We start from the raw sequence: 17,867 nt of genomic DNA on the forward strand, positions 1-17,867 counted from the left end.
GCTCTGATCCTGGTGCCCGAGAGCAGATGCTCGCTGTCTGCCTGTCTCCTGCAGCACTAATCCCGCTCTCCCCACGCTGCGATCCCAGCAGAGCATCGCGCTTCCCGTTTCTCTCTCTACTCTTACCCTCCCCAAAAAGCTTTCCCGGTGACATTCATCATTCTCACAATACCAAAACACTCTGACAAGCTGAGCCAAATACCTCCCAGGTGTTGTATTGCCGATTACCATCAGAGTTACAAATTTGATGAGTGATCGATACTGCTAATGCCATTATAAGCATCATGACAATTCTTGTAAGATATCTCAGCCCTGTGTCTGGCCCCTTTTCTCCTGAGCACCTCATGACCACACGGTGAGGGAAAAGCTCTGTTCCAAGAAAAAGCCTGAAGAGAGACACGGTGAATAACTGGCACAAAAGAAAAGCCCACAGAGACCAAGCAACTGGTCCCAGAACATGGAAGACATACAGTGCTGCCATGAGGGCTTTCACATGAGATTATCTTTCCCCCTGCACTGGTTTCTCCATTCCAGGGATGCCTTACTTTTGTCAGCTCATGCCTTCCAGCAGAGAGAAAAAAAGTGTCACAGCCCCCCCAAAAGGAGCTCCTAGAGTCTAAGCGCAGATGGTCCAACCCATAAATGGTATTTTTCCTCCATCAGGTCTTTGCAGGCTGCCATCACTGACCGCTTCACCAAGTGATCACTTGACATGAGCCCAGGGCCCACTGTGGTGGGCTCACGTGTAGCCTAACTTGGACTTAACCACCAGACATTCGCCTGCCCTGGAGCTCCAGTACATTCCAGTTGCTCAACACTTCATACTTTGCTTTTGAGTCCCAAGTGATCAGGTTTTTACCTCTAACAGCAATGATCATGCACATACCATATCCCAAACACCAGGCTATTGTACAAGATCATGAACACTGAGTTTTCTTCTGGCTGTCAGACAAAGCTTCAAAGAAGAAAACAAGCGCTGTCAGGCACCATCTGAACTGCTGTCTCAGCACCCTGAAAATGTTCCTCCAACCACTTCTCCTCCACCAGCATACAAGCAAGCCCTCGTCATCAGTTATTTGCTTTATGTTATTATATCTGTCTTCAACCTGGAATACCAGATTAGCAGCTCTCTTTCAATTGGTGAAAAGGCTACAAATACTAATCCACCCTTCTAGCAGAAAGCGACTTTTTTTGCATAGGAAGAAAATGTAAGTCTAAACTCAGATAACGCCAACTATTTTATCATTTACTGAACTGTTATTGTTCACTCACTCCCAGGCAGCACAGGGTATAACTCACAGGGTTAACACTAACATCCCATTCAGCCTCCCCAGACCATGGTTAGGAGGCACATTTTTAATCTGCTGCATTCAGTGACATCTGCTTTTGAACCCTGCCATGCAAGGGAGCTGAAACCCAGCTGAACCAGCTCACAAGGCCAAGATTTTCAAGGCTCTAACTGCACAAACAAAAATGTACAAAAATACATACCCACGTGCTGTGCACATACCCTTTTTTAACTGTTACTTAGCAAACTCTTCAAGGCAGGGCTATTTCAAGGAATTAAATGCCATAAGGTGAGTAAAGCGTGAGCCCTGCTTTATTGAACAGCCATTAGCCACACTAGAAATTGCACCATAACATTAATTTTGCAGCTACAAGATGTTGGCCTTGAACAGAATTAATGCATGTGCACACATTTGCTACCCAGTCATAAATTTTAGTAATGCAATTTTACAAGCCTCTTAAAAGGTAACCATCACAAAAAAAAAATAGTAACAGGAAAGGCAGGGTGAAGTTCGCCAGCAATATTTCATTACCAAGACAAGGAAAGAAGACAAATGACTCAGCCTCCTCGGTTCTCCCTTCTCCCCCCAACCATTACTTGGGGAAAAACACACAGCACAACACAGATTTGTTTTATTACAGTATGTGTGTCAGCCTGGCAGGACTGCAGATCAGGAGGATTTTTCAATACAAGCAGAGATTTGTCTGTCACTAAAGCAGAGTTTACAGCAAAGCTTTTCAACAGGGACCAGACTCCCCATCGTTTCCAAGGACAGGCAGAATAATTAGCATTTCTCTCATCCCTCTCCCAGGTAGGGCTGTTTCACCATACATCATTCCCTCTTTTCCCCCCTTCCAGGGGGACACCAGCCGTTGCGAACATGGGCTGGAGCCCCACTACGTGCTGGGGGACAACACACAGACAGCACAGCACATACTAAATAAGCATGGAAAAGAGAGCAATTTTCTTGTGAATAGCAGGATTTGACATTTTTCTTAAAGCATCAGCAATCAGAACTGCATATTCTTACCAGGGAGATCACCCATTTATTTTCATCTTTACTAAATGAAATTAGTTTTCAACTCTGTGGTTGCAGAGATTGGCCTGGAATTGTGACTTCCACAAAGCCCAATATGAAAGCAAATGGCAGTCACCTTCCTAACCCTGCCATTTCTGAGGCGGTCTCGTGATGTTTTGGGGGTGGGTGAGAGGAAGGGCCACGTCACACTTCCTTAAGTGCTGTGAACACCAGCAGTGTGCCAAGGAGATCTTGGACCTCAGGAGACTTTTAGTTGAGGTCAAAGCATCAATGTTCGGCAGAAAATCCCCTCTATTTACCGAGGAAGTCTGGTTAATTTTGAAAAAAGGCAAAATCTGAGCCTGCACCATATGTCCAGAGACCTGCTTAGTGCCTCAGAGCAATATCCCGAAATCCACAGACCCGAGCCGTGGGAGGGCAGGGAGAAGCAGAATTGCGGATGGGTAACTTGGGAGGAAGCTGCCACAAAACTCTTAATTTCTAAAAGCCTGCAGCCTCAGCAGCAACCGTATCTCCAGACACTTTTCTCCCCACCATTTTTCCTCATCCCTATCCTGCATTAAGTCTCATGAACAGCTTCCCTGGTCCAGCAGACAACCTTGCACATCTCATCACATCCATTGCTGGTCCACCAGGACCAGTGATGTCCAGTGGTACCATGCACAGGCCAAGCACAGTTGCTTTCTTGTGCTGGGCTCATCCAGGACCATCACCTAGTCTTGAGAATCTCAGTCTATTGCTTATGGGAAAGATTGGACGGCCTATTGCTTTTGGAAGAGTTTCGTGACTCTCCTACACATAGTTTGTGCTATACTGCAGAAAATAAATAAAACCAAATGGAACTTACTTCTGGGAGAAGCTTGGCTGCTGACAGCCCACTTCTTCCTTTTTTGAAGATTTTTCTCCAGTTTCTAAGCAGATTGTAAAGAATGATTTAACAGTCTGCAAGAGACCAAGTGGTCCATGGTCCCAGAAGTCATCCGAAGTGACCAAGCTGGTTGGAGAACTAATAGCAGAGCAGCACTTCACAAGATATAATGCTCTTTCCTGAAAAGATAACAGAGAAAAAAATACAATGAAAGAAAGTACCTCATCTTCATAATTACTTCCACAGGTGCTTGCCTCTTCCCAGCATGCACACCAACACAACTGACCTTTCCTTTCTATAGGACCACGCTGCTACAGGCAGGCTACAGGCTACTTTCTGTTATTCCTTGTGCAGATTCAAGGGGATGGAGTCACAGGAGCACCTCAGAGGGCAGAATATGGCCCTGAGATCCAGGATTTTGCTTGTGACTCTCTTGTGCATCAGGCAGAGCCATTCGTCAGAGCTGATTCTGAAGTAAGGAATTTATTCTACAAGTACAATTAATTGCTGTGAGCAATACATTCAAAGAAGGACAGAGAGCGTAGGGCTACGTCTTGGTCGCTGATACAGCATTGCATGTAGGAGCTTTCTTCTACCTTGAGACTCAGTCGCTCTATCCAGCAGCTACCGTAGAAACCTGGCAGCTGCCCCATTTTCCAGCACAGCGACGACCCAGGTGAGGTCTATATATCCTACACATCCAGCTTCTTGGCTGACAAATGCTGTTCCAGAGTGCTTAGGATTTTTTGGCACAGGCCTGGTCACACTTGGCATTTTTATGAAAGTTCCTGCTCCTGGCTTCATGCTGTAACATAAAAATCCAGAGGGCACTTCTACTTGTAAGCCTCTGGACTTGATGGGAACAAGAGAAAAACCTGGAAGTGATGCAAAACCATGCTACCATCTCAAAAAAAAAATGAAACCAATGCTAAATTGTGAATCACAGTCCCTCCCAAGGGGACCTGTGATGGTTTGCAGCCCAACTGACAACATGTGGGCACTGGAGGGTTGAGCTGGTGTCCCAGCCACACAGGGAGCACTCGGCAGTTCCTGTCCTGACCAGGATTGCTAAAGCAATGCATTGAACATGCTTATGCAGCACAGACGAGGAAATAAAAATCTTGCATTACTACATTTTCATGTAGTTGTTCATTATTTATAAACGTCCTCTTCTGCGGCTCCCCTTTGCAACCTCTGACGCTGGATTACCTTCAGGGGCGGGATCAGCTCTATCTTTGTTTCAACACCTAGAATTTTAAGACAACATGATTTTGCAACTAACAAGTCAAGAGCAGCAAATTAAATTCATACAGAGACCCTAAGCAAACTGATTGCCTGTTGATAGGTGACTATAAATAGTTATCTATAGTACTGACTTAAAAGGGACAGTGGCTGCATAAACATGTAGGTGAAATAGATACCAAAATATTAGTCATGACCTTGTTATAACAGTTGATATGGCAAAACTCAGTCATGAAATAACCTATACAATGAAATATTATGATTAGTGTCAAGAGCTAATCTCCCAGAAGCCCAGACAATGTAATGTAAAGGAGCTTTTAAAAGAAACCCAGCAAACTAATTTTTCATTATCTTCTGCCATCTTATTATTTCACAAGTGAGAAATCCATTAGCAATTCTGCCAAGAACTAGATAGGCTGCTTAGTTATCTAACACTGAGACACTCGCATCCCATGGCTATCTTGATGTCCCTGGGAAAAAAAAAAAAAAAAGGAAGAAAAGCAATGGAGTAATAAATTATTATAACTCTTTCATTAAAACTTAGGATGCTTTCATTTTCAAGTTTATTTGGTATTATATTTAAATGAACCAAAAGGTAACATTGTACAGTAACTTTATAAAATAAAATTATTACATAGTACATTAACCAAAGCCCCATTAAAAAAAAAAAGTCCTAAAAAGTCATTTGGGGACAGATCCTGCTCTTGCTCTTCTGCACACATGACTTAGTGAGCTGATTTCAAGCCGCATTCTTGTTTTAGGAAAAGCGAATGGGATTTGCCCCCAAAATGGAGTATCTTTTTTATAATTCTTGCAGTTTCATTTTATCATGTGTAATATATCAAGTTTATAAGGCATAAATACGAAAAACAGTTCAATATGCTCATCGTTATTTTAATTAAGTAATACAATCTAGGACACTTTTTTCAATCACACCAAGGATTACACTGTACCTATAGCTTTAATTTGTTTTTTGTTTTGTTTTTTATACAAAAGTCTATCATATAGTATACAGTATATACTAGTCGGTAACTGGTTCACAAGGTTGAGCACAATATTCCTGCAGGTTAATATTGTCAGGGTTTCACCTAGTTTCTATACTCGGTGCAGAACGGCAGGGTCCCTCCTTCCCAGGCTGCTCTCCTCTGGCGGCAGCATCCCACCACTCCATCTCCTTACCTATTTTAAGCGAAGAGCTCTGTGCCAGATGTAAAACCCGCTGGGAACGGCAAGGGACACACATCCCAGCGGTGCCGAGGAGCTGCTGGAGGCAGCCGGGGAGCGGAGGCGATGGCGAGGCAGCAGCTCCCCGAGGTATTTGCGGAGCAGGGAGATGGGCTCTGCCTTCCCTGCTCCCCTCGGGCTCCCGGCACTGCAGAGATGCTCCCAGAGATTGCGGGAGCCAAATCAAGCCCCGAATGGGAGAGAGATCTGGGCTGAACTACAGTCTCCACCTGCCCTGATGGAGACTGGCTGCTTGCACAAAGTGAGGGTGGGCCAAAGCACCTCCATAAATTAGGAGCAGTGTGGATGCTTGAGATACTGAGTGCTTGGGTTGGGCCAGCTCCACATCACCCACAGCTCCATAACCTGCCAAATCCTTCCCAGGATTTTGGGCATCTCTAATGCAAAGACTCATCCGGTGCCAGCTGGATGAGTCTTGCACAGACAAAAAAAAAATCCCTGCACAGACAAAACAGGGGTCCTTACATCTCCTCTAAGGCATCAGTGCAAGCACAGCCCCAGCCCGCCCCTGTAATCAGTAACATCTCCTGCACCCTTCTCGCATCTCCACTTAGAATTTCAGGTATTTTCTAAAATCAGATTACTAAAACGCAACAGAGGAAGCGCTGCTGATTTTGGGTTTGGGGGCAGCAGGGCCTGACCGCTCTGCTAGCAGAAAGGGGGGGCTTGGTGAAGGCGGGGGGTCTGCCTGGTGTCCATCCCACACCCATCTTGTCCCTCCAAGGGACTTGTCACTGCCGAGCGCAGGCAGACGGGGACTGACACTGTGCCACCACAGGGCCACTCTGGTCTTTCCAACAGCACCTCATGCTTGCTATCACCAGGCCAAGGAGAGGTGTAAAAGGGCTTTCTGACATTATCTGGAACCAGGAATAGATTTTTTTTTTACATATACAATCAACCTAAATTGTGCATATGGTAAACTGCAGAGCAATGCCCTCTGGAGCATATTCACATGTCTAATATTAGACAACTTGCTGGTGGCTCCAAATCGTCCCCAGAGGTTTCTCTACATGTCTATATTTACTATGTGTGGATCCTGAGCTCCTAAACTCAGGTGCTCTGAATCATACCATAACCAAAGCATCCTAAAATAGACTGCGTGAACTGCTCCCTCCCTGCTGTGCCTGCAGCACCTGGGAGGAAAGAGGAATAATCTTGGTATTAGGAATGGGCCAAAGCTGCAGAATTTGGGTCAGGATTCAGGCCAGGCAGGTGCAGATTTCGGTCTAGGGGCTTATCCTTATTCTGTATTTACTGATGGGACACCCGATGCTGTGCTTGCGCTTCTTATCCTTATAGATCAATGGTCCCAGGGATCACCTATCCCTAAATAAGATACAAGCAGCGCATAAACAGATCTCCAGCTGCAGGAAGGAACCGACACACATCTAAAGTCACAACAAAGCCTTCGCCCCCCACGTGCCCTTCCCTCACTACTTTTTTTAAACCAGCCAGAAACAAACAGCGAGCACGGCACGTCCGCGAGAGCCGGAGGAACGAGCAGCCGAGGCTTTCCTAGCCACCGTGTCATTGTGTAGGGAGGCCGCTTCTGAAGAAATCAAATTACCCTACATAAAGAGCATTCACTGAAAGAATCTCCTTTCCCTTAGAGGACCAGCAAGATCACATTATTTCCTGAAAATACTTTTTTTTTTTTCCATCTATACTTGACAGAAGAGTAATACTGTCTGGGTATTTGCTTTCACTAACCGTGGCAGGTAATTTCTGTCATAGCTTGAGAATTCCTTTGAACCTGCTATTTGCATTTGGGATAAAGCATCAAATGGTCATTTCCCATGGGATACAGACTGCTTGCCGTCTGGTAGAGCCAACCATCATTCTTAAGTACATTAGCAAGAGGGAAGCGAAAGACGTCCCCGTGCCAAATGCAATGCATTAACAGCAAGTTTCCACCAGTGGTGAAAAACTGTGCCCTTAATATAAGTGCTCAGTAACCACCAGCCCTGCTGTTTGAGGAGCACTCTGAACTGTACAGAAGGCTTGCGGGAATAGAACCTCCATTAGTACCCATTATGCTGTGATTTATGTTATGGGCTTAAAATAGCAAAATTAAACAGTTCTATTTAATCTACAGTCTAAAAAAAGGCACAAAGACTTTGTGAAAAAAAAATTATAACTGTTCAGATTACATTTCCAAGAACTTTAACAGCGCGTTGCTTTGATTTGCCAGCTTTGCTTGCTGGCAGGAGTGAAATTGAGACAATTTCACTGTCTGCGGAGGTAAAGAATACCCTTTTGGCAAGGCAAGTTTGCCAGCCCTATGCAAATGTTATTCAACAGAAGCAACTAAAACCCCTTGTGATTGCTTTAAAACATAATCTTTTTGGTCTGCAGCACATTGCACTTATCTAAGTACTCAGTGATGATAGAGTGGGTCTTAGGGCAAGACCAAAATACAAAGAGCCCTTTTTAATCTGAACATCGGAATGAACTCTGTTCATGGCTACACAGTCTGCTTTCAATCAAATGGTCATGAAATACATAAATACTATAAAATAAATACAATACATTCAGAGTTTTCTACATTGTAGAGAGCTTTAAGACTTTCCTAGCTCTCCGATGTAATGCATATAGAACATTCCCTTCTATACAGTGCTACCTCCATGTACCCATACCTCAATTAAATGCAACATAGCTCTAACAACCTTCCTCTTTTGCCTGGATTCTCATCAGTCTCTGATTCTGTAAAACATTATATTGTTTCTTTAGGAAAAAAAAATATTGCACTTTTAAAAATGCATAAAAATTGAACCAAGTTCCCATTAACTCCGCCACACAGTCTGTTATTTAAAATAACACTTTAAAAAAAAAAAAAAGTTTCTCTTGTTGTTTTGTGTTTTGCCTACGTTTACAGCATTCTCCATCAGGATATCCTCAGAACATTCTTCCTCAGCAAATTCCTTACAGTTTTGCCATCCGACGTTTGAAACACAGCATGAGCTATCTGAGATACACGCGGCTGGGAGTCACGGGCCTGTCCGCAGGTTCAGGATTTCATCGTACAAATGGGAACTACTATGACCAGAATAACCGTACAAGCTGCTGCTGCTATCAGGGCAGCTATCTTGCAAACCTTTGCTCTTCTGAACTCAGCTTCTTTGCGTTTTAATAAGGAATCATAGCCAGGAGTATAAATGTCTTCCATCCAGTATTCTAAGTTGTTTGGGTTTAAAGATTCTTGAGTCTAAAAATCAAAAAGAAAAAGTTGTTAATTGTCTGGGATCTGTCGTTAATGAAATAAATAAATAAAGCAGATGTGTCCAAAGGCCTCCCAACTGCATCTGGATCTGCTGTCAGGATAAAGTGGCTTACTGCCACTTCTCACATCCCTTCAACTGCTGGTCCTGGTTCCTTAAGGCTGACGAAAGCGGCCACAAAATACTGCAAAAAATAAAACCCTATAACAGTGTAATTCTGCTGCAAAATCCCTCACGTACCTCTGATTTGCTGGAAACTTTGTCATCTTGGATGGCATTTAAATAAAATCTCTATAATCTGCTAGACAGCAGAGATGTCAGCGACTACCGGTCTGTTACTGCTTTCTAAATTATTAAAGCCCAGCTGATGGGAAGGGTTCTTAATATATACTCCTCAGGCACTACATTTTATAAAGCTAACCCTAATTTTGCTACCATAACTTGCTTGCAGGGCACGATTGCCCAGCCCCTCCTGGCACCCAGTCCCTTTGGACGGGTCATTTGCAGACCCCCTCCGGAATGGCAATGCCTGGGGACACCAGCCCTTCATTTCGGCATGGGACTACACAACCGCAGGCAGCAGGTGCTGAACGCCCCACAAAGGGGGCATGCAAGTGGGTTTCCATGAAATCACCCAGGACGGAGTGACCCTCAGCTTCGAGCTCTCCTCCAGCTCCACCTTGTGAACATCACCCGGGTGCATGATGCTGCCTCAGTTTTAGGGGCAAGAGGAGAAACTGGACACCGGGCACACGATGTGGTACCGCACATTACTCTGGACCATCTCCACAGATGAGACCATTTCACCTCAATGGCACAATCTGTATTTCCACAGGAAGCAATACTCTGCTCATTGCCAAAGTCTGAGCCTCTCTGGGTTGGAGGTGTTTTTAAGAGTATGCTTAAGAAATGGAAGGTTTTGCCCTCCCATTCAACACAGGTAATAAAAAAAACCAAACAAAAAAAAAGTGAAGGAAATCCGAATTGGTCAGAAAATTAAAGGCAACCTGGGGAACTTTATTAGCGTCTTCATCTGAACTGTTGTGTTTTCTTTTTGTTAATCTTTTAGGTTTTTCTTCCTTAAATTTGAGTTCTTCAAGCTTTGCATTTCCACCTTGCTTGGTTTTTTATCCTTCATCCTTTCTGTTAGGGAAAAACCCAAATACTAGGCATTATATTGCACTTACCTGCAGAAAGGAATAAAGCAGAAAGAACATTTTGAAAAATGACAGCTTTTCCTCGAAGCTGTCTCCTATGTCAGGGGCTCCAAAAGGCCATTTCTTTAAAAAAATGAAAAAGATTCCACATAAAAATGTTCCAGTGAGAATACCCTAACAAACACCATTTCTGTGCTCGTAATGGGCCTGATCCAAAGCTCGTTGGACTCCACACAAAGAAACTCCAGCTGACTTGAGAGGGATTTGGGTAAGCCTTTAATGGGCTATTTCAGATTTTGTGGCCACGAGCTACTGGCTGAAACCTTGCTTTGCCTGAAAGCAGCGTTTGCTTTATGTACAGAACTAGTACAAGAAGTGATTTTATAGCTACCCCAGAAATAAACAATTAAAATTGAGCAATGTTTTTACGATCATTTAATGGAGATCTCTATGACAGCGCTAGGATGCTGAAACAGAGGCAATCAGCCGAGTCTGAGATGGTACCATTTGGGCTCTGAATGACCTATTCCAGCCTTCTGAAAAAAAACCAGCAACTTCACCTCTAAAGGCATCAGAAAATGGCCTGACATTGTTTCGTCCCAGCGGATCGTCATACACAGAGCAAAGCGATGAGACCTCCTCACACGGGGCTCACACCTGGGACAAACTTTGGCCTGACCAGTTTTGCAATTCCTTTTTTAAAGAAAAACCCAGCAGACTTGTCAAGTGCCAGGAGAAACTTTGAATAAAGAAAGGTAGAAAAACCCCAAAGACAGCCATGCTATGCTTCAAGGAAATTACAGTTTTGGACCGCTCTGCCTTGGTATTGACCTTCTAACTACTTCAGAAGGAAGATGCATTATTAAAAAGCTTCCTTTCCCATTTCATTGCCAGATGTAGGAACGTTCATTAAAGCATAATGTATTTACTTTCAGTCCTAATAAACCTAATCACTGGGAAAAAAACCCCACTCATCAGTCTGTGTCTATTTTTTAAGTTTGTCAGTAAGCTCTATTATAAAGTCTAGACATGGGCTTTGCAGAGTAGATGCAATTCTGACAGTCCTTTTGGAGGGAGAGAATCAAACCAGTAAAGTTTTATCACCTTTATCCTAAAGATAAATGATGGCAATAAGCCGATTTCTCTGGTTTGCTCACATTCGCATGGAGCTGCTTACAGGGAACAAAACAGCCCTACAAGGAGCAGATGGAGAACACTTCTCCCAGGGGAGACTTGCTTCCAAATATCACCTCCCTCGTTGCCTCTGCGCAGCAGGTAGGGGATGCTTCTCGACTGCCTGCAGCAGAGCAGATTCTTTCAGCCTATCCCTACTCTAGCATGCAGTCTGCAATGCCAGGGTTAGGAATTTAGTAAGCCCTCCAATGCTTTTTAAGTCCCAAAAAGCAGCAGGCAGCCGAGGCAAGATGCAGCCTGCTCCCTGTGCTACCTGTTTTTTCTCCAAGTGCACTTTAGCCCCAGCAAGTAGCAGGGGCTGGTGAGGACAGGGATGTTTGCATGAGCAGAGCCGGGAGGTGAATTTGTTGTGCACAAATCCCTGCACAAACACTTGTGGGAGTTGCACTACAGCACTGCGTGGGTGATGGTTTTAATTCCAAACCAGCTAACGCGGGGTCCTGAGGCATGGCAGTTCTCCTTGGGCTATCCAAGTCTTTCTTACAGTATCCTGATCCTCTCCTAGGGCTTAGATGGGTTTGGGGCTGGGAAAGGTACCTCAGCACTGAGCCATCGCGAGATGATGCCGAGCCGCAAGTCTCAAGCTCTTGCATGCCACCTTCCCTGGCAGAGAAGCTTGGGAGACAAGCAACCTCCTTGCCTGAGCGTGGCTGCACCGCAGGCAGCGCTGGTCACAGAGCTATGTTAGCGTGGCACTAATAAGCCCCGAGCTGTAGGTCAGTGTACCCCAGCCGCTGCTGAGCCTGCAGCCAGCGGAGGCAGCTTGCTCTGCTCTGGGGCATGTGCATACGTGCAAGGAGCCCAAAATGCCCGAGGTCAGCACCATTCCCCCCGCTGGCTCCGTATGTCACTGTATAAATGCATATAAATGACACACAGTGATCTGCGCATCAGTATGGATTTCATTATGCGATGCATTTTGTGTTTCATGACCAAATACGGCAACATTTGTTTGGTCTTTACATGTTTTGGATGGCATTCTTCATGCTTCCTCTTTAAACATGTGCTCAGATATCTTCCTTCCTAGAAGATGTCTTGTGTTTATCAGATTAGACAGGGTATCCAACGTGGACACCCAGTCCATTATGTATCAGGATCGTGATTTCAAATACATCACAGTTTGGGAAAATTTAAATCCAAAATTTGGATTTGTCGCCCAATAACTTGCTCTGCTCTGCTTGTTGCAGAAGAGCCTGCACACTTCCAAGCTGAACTAAAATGCAAACAAGACACACCATTAGTGGATCTGCTCTTCAAATTATTCTGGTTTCCAACAGCCATTTCAAAGATGCAACAGTGATGTATTTCAAAAACAGACATGGCATTGAGCATCTTCTACAAGTATTTTATGTCTCACATTCCTAGCAAAATGGGAAAAGCCCTGACACTTAAATTCTCTGTGAACAATTCAGACAGAACAAGGATAGAAGAAAAAGCAGCAATGCCAGCTTCCGCACCACTCTACCTTGCTGCAGTAAGGAACCGGCTCATCTCTGCACCCCTGTACCCCTAAACTCTTCTTTCGAGCTTCTAACACCACGATGGCTTAGCAGACACCTCTCCATCGCAGAATAAACTGGGAGTACCAACCCTTCGAGGATCACCACTCAGCAATCAAACATCACGTTTTTCTTTGTCCCTGGCCAGGATGGATCGGGATCAGCAAGATTAGGGGCTCAACACTGCACAGCTCCTTCCTGAGCTATCCAAATCCCTTCTTAAATGCATATTCTGGCAACATCCATTCACAATCAAGCCATTCAAATTAAACAAATGGGACTCACTTGTAGATCCAATGCAGCAATCTTGCCTTTATCCCCCGAATTCCTCGTGTATTCCTCTATGGTCCACGATGGCTGGGCGCGTTTCACTTCAGCCAGCTCTGTCAACCTCATGTCTGTGTAGAGTGGGTTGCTCTTCATGTGTGACTTGAGTGATGCAGGGTAGGGATGAGGACTAAAGACTTGTTCAATCAAGAAAGCATCTTTTGGTTGTTTAGAGAGTCTATGTGGCTGTGGGATTTCATATTGCCTGTCTGCCTGCAATAGGGTTCAAAAGAATTTGAGAGAAGAAACAGGACTATGAGGGGGTTAAACACAAAGGACAGAGATATTCCTTTCAGACTCACCATATGATATTGCTTAAGCCACGGTAAGAAAAATACCAGCTAGGACAAAGGGTTTGGATGGCCTTAATCCATTTGCCCACCCTCTTCACACAACCAGACCAAAGAGATATTTTACAGACACAACTCCTTGTTAACCATAACATGAACACAAAGCAGATTCAACACAGGAAATTTAGGGTTTGTACTGTTTACAGGTTATAAAACTACTCTGAAAATGGCCCTGACATCCAAAAAAGCCTAGCTGATCTGGAAAAGCTAAGAGCCCCAATGCAGGCTTCCAGATTTTGGTTTCCAGATTGAATCTTAACACAAAGAAGTCTCATGGGAAGCCCCCAGGTAGCACCCCCTTGACACTGCACCATCCATAGCACCAATCCAGTGTCAGCCACCGCCTACTGCAGGAGTGAGGAAGGGACTTTCAAAGGCAGCATTTCATCCTGGGCAGATCGGTGTACAGAAACACCAAGGTCTGGGCTTACTAAGGTTAATCTTCCTCCCCTTCTGCAACCTGCTAATAACCCACAGTTTATGGTTCCTCATTTATCCAACTGCACTTACCTCCATCAAACCTCTTCCTCTCCTTTCTCAACCCTTCTCTGCCCTCATTCCTCCCCGTAAGGAGGCACAGCACACCCATCATGTGGTCCTGATTGACAAAAGGGCTTAAGGACCCTCAACCCTCTCCACTGTCCCCCAAACAGAAACAGCTGCCCACACCATGCATAGCCTCAACTGAGCAGCAACCAGAGCCCAGCGCAAGGACAGCCACCATAGCTGTGCAATCTGTGACGATGGCAGTGGGCAGCTGTTGGGAGGGACAGGCAGAGGTTTTCTGAGTGACCAAAACGAGAGCACAGCTATGCCGCATTTCCTCAACAGGAAGGTTTAAGACTCACGTAAATGACTCTGAAAGCCAGATACAGAGAACATAACTACAGTTTGTGTCTCAGGGTACACGTACAAGGATTCTTTTTTTGCGGGATTTGAATCCATGAATCTATTTTGTTGCCTTTTAAATATGCACATACTTCTCTGATAAAAGCCGTCACAATGCAATTTCAAAATATCCCTTCTAAAACAACCGCTAGAGAATTTCAATTTTCCTCACGTCCTTTTCACCAAAGTTAATTACCCAGCTTCCTTATATCACCACTGATGATGAAGAATACCATTATCTTCCGAAGATCTCGCCCACGTTACCCCCTCCTCCCTTTTCAAAAAAGCAAAGTGGTTCTGAGGAACAACTTGACCATATTGCAGCTGCCAAGCAAGCACATATAGGTACAAAACCACTCAATTATGATAACAATAAAGGCAGGCATAATATGGCAGGGCAAAGTATTGTCACACCCCGAGGCTTGTGATGACTGTGGAAGGCATTCATAACTGGATTATTTTTAAGTGCTTATTATGCGAGTTAAAGTTGAAATTACCTCTTTAGATTTCCTGTGCCAGTCCTTATTTTCTCCTCCATCTCTCTCCTTCATCTCCTCTTCCGTAATGCCAACTTGGTTGGTGTAAGTAATAGCTCTCCAGTCTCGGGGAGAGTTTGAAATACTTGCTATTTTGGATTCAGTTGCACTATTTTCCTCTGTTAATGATCTTGATGACCTCCTAGTAAACAAACTTTTTTTTAAGGCTTTTACTCGAAGACTCTCACTATTACTTCCACTGGCATCTGAACAGCACCATTCTGGATTGTTCTCTAGTTTGCCTCCATGCGGAGTATTGTGGCACTGAAATATCTGCGGGGAGTTACTCTCATCTGACGCGGCCTCGCTTGTCAAAGAATTGAGATCTATTTGTACGCTGACCTTCTCTGGCTGCTGAATTTTTTGATCCAGCTTGCTCAGTTTTCCCAGGACTTGGGAAATTTCTTCTCGGACTCCCGAGAGAGATTCCAGTTTCTTCTCTATTTCGCCAATCCTCAAAACTAATTTGCAGACACTCGTTTTCAGTTCATCATCTGTGTTATTGGTGTCTGCCCGGACCACTTTATCCAATTTGTTACAGGCACTCCTGTTGGAGATTTTAGTCAAATTGTGCTCAGGTGAGCTCTCACAGTCTGATTTATGCACCTGAGACAAGGAACCAGTGCTGTTGTAGCACGAAGACTGCATCACTCCCGTTGACCCACTGATACTCATGTCATCCAAAAACCGGAAAATGTCACTGATGTCATCGCTCACAATTTCAGAGTCATCATCCGACTGCTTAAGAGAGTGCCGCTCTCCGTACTTGGCTTGGCCCGCCGTGCACAAATCCTTGCATTTCTTGTGGTCCAGAACCTGCTGCTCCGTTTGTGTCCCAACACTCGTGGTCCTGTCAATGCTTAAGATCTGAACAGAAGTACAATTAATGCTCTTATCCTTAAACTTTTTGACTGGCTCGTGTTTCTCCACGTCCAGAATGGAAGGAATTTCCTTGGGTTTATGCCCATTCGGTTTCACAGCATAATTTGCCTGCATAATAGGTTGCTGATCCTTCGCATTTAGGTAGGACTGATGCCTGTCAGCTGAAGGAAAGCTTGGAGATGGGTTGTTCGAACTCTGGTATCGTGGCTTCTCTTCAGACTGCTTCCTATTAAAAAATGATCGTTCAAAGTCAGGTACCTCCTCAGTATTTAAACTCCAGCTTTTAGCTGGCCAGGCAGTTTGCTTGGCTGGCTTTCCAGTCCACTTTTTGGTGTCCTGGGACCCGAGAATAGTAGTTGGGCCAAAATATGTTGAAGCTTGAAGATCATCTAAACTTTCATGCTTCACTCGTCTTTTGTCTGGTATAGGAGAATAAACTGGATTCAAGTACTGGCTGCTGTATGGCATTTCAAAGCTGTGGTTGAAGAAAGCCTGCTTAGAGCTTTCTTTCCTGTTCTGAGGCTCTCTGTGTCCATCTTCTGGCTTTTTGTTGGATGGTATTAAGTTGGGAGATATTGTAATCAGATTATGAAAATCTTCTTTGAATATATTTCTTTTCTGGACGCACGACTGCATCACAAACGGCTCGTCATTTGAAATGAAGGTTTCTTTTATGCCTGCACTTATAGGCAAGGAGTCCTGGTCTGAAATAGATTCATTTTCAATGTTCATGGGGAAATACGTACTCTGCATCTCGCATGGTGGAGACGTGGCAATGGAGTAGGATGCCAGCGCCTGCAGCCTGTCCAGAGAGGCAGCCCGGCCCTTCATCTCCTTATTAACGCCGAGTAAAAAGTTGGGTTCTGACGAGGGAACAAACTGTTGACAGTCTTTGCAGTCCATCTTTCTGCATTTTGAAGACCTTCTGACTGGAAAGCCCCGGTTAAACTCCTGGTCATTCAGCTCACAGTTGGGCACGCAATCTGCCATATTACAGATTTCTGTGTCAGATCTGCAGGACTCGAAGGACTCTTTCTTCTTTACTTTTTGCCTTGCAACTGGAAGTTTCTCCTTGGCCACTCCCCCGTTCATTTGTATGAGGTTGAATATTGTTACTATATCTGCTGCAACCATGATTTTCTTTGATTGCTGATTGTTTACAGTGCATCTCATTTTATCTTTGAACAAAGTCGCTGGGAAATTAGGATCCAGGCAAGCGGTGTAAAACAGCACGCTTCTGAGCTTGGCCAACTGGGACAAATCAAACCTTGCACACAGGGACTTGCAGAGGTCCTGGTAAGAAACGGTGTTCTGCTTCGTGTCCAGCTCCTCCAAGATCTTCACCAGGAAGAGCGAGGACTCCTGGTTGGACTCCATGGCTTAAGCGTATTTTGTTGTTTAGCCTGGAAATTGCGTTCCACTTCTACAGCAATACACAACAGCAAACAAAAAAGATTGTAAGTCACCCACAGATAACATTCAGGACCTTCTAATTCAGCCAGAGATGGGACCTGACTCCCCAGCCATACAGTTGAGGGCTTGCTTGTATAAACCATCCTTGTGTTTCTGAACTCCGGGCTGTAATCCTAGCATCGATGCAATCAATACTCAAATGGAATCCGGATTTCATCCAAGGTGGCTCATTTATGTCAGTGTCTACTACAGTGAGCAAGTGAATAAACAGCAGAAGCTCTGAAGGGGCTGAACTAATGGCAGATATACAATCACAGCCTGCTTGCTACGGGGCTTCCACAGAATTTCTTACCAACTTGTGAGAGGTTGAAAGTACAGACATGTCAAATTGTTTGGCAGTAATTCTAGCCCTAGCCTAACCAGAGATGATCTACTACACCATGACAACCCCAGCTGTTTTCATATCTGACTGCAAATGGCTCTCGGGAAGATTTTCTGAGAATAAACTTCTGACGTGTTTTTAGAAGTTATCTGAGCATATAATTACCATCTTGCTTATTTTAAAACATTATTTTCTCCTCTACTCTGAATTATCTCCTCTGGATATCATGACCCTCTTTCCAGAAATACCTTTTCGTAAGTTTGTGATTCAGGAATCGAAAAGCTATCTGGTTCCATGCAAAAAATCTGTGTGAGCCCCATTTCAGCTATAAAGTGC

At 44.4% G+C, this 17,867-nt stretch overlaps 1 protein-coding gene across 1 annotated transcript; it reads right to left on the minus strand.

Annotated features, from left to right (window-relative positions):
* Positions 1 to 8,692: 8,692 nt before the first annotated feature.
* On the minus strand, positions 8,693 to 17,113 carry MINAR1 (membrane integral NOTCH2 associated receptor 1). Its single transcript, XM_009635870.2, has 3 exons — positions 14,816 to 17,113; positions 13,039 to 13,293; positions 8,693 to 8,890 (listed from the first exon to the last, which is right to left on the minus strand). Exons 1-3 carry the CDS (start codon positions 17,111 to 17,113, stop codon positions 8,693 to 8,695), a joined length of 2,751 nt encoding a protein of 916 aa, XP_009634165.1.
* Between the last annotated feature and the right edge of the window lie 754 nt (positions 17,114 to 17,867).

The sequence above is a fragment of the Egretta garzetta genome, unplaced genomic scaffold (assembly GCF_000687185.1).
Source record: "Egretta garzetta isolate BGI_Z169 unplaced genomic scaffold, ASM68718v1 scaffold203, whole genome shotgun sequence".
Taxonomy (NCBI): domain Eukaryota; kingdom Metazoa; phylum Chordata; class Aves; order Pelecaniformes; family Ardeidae; genus Egretta; species Egretta garzetta.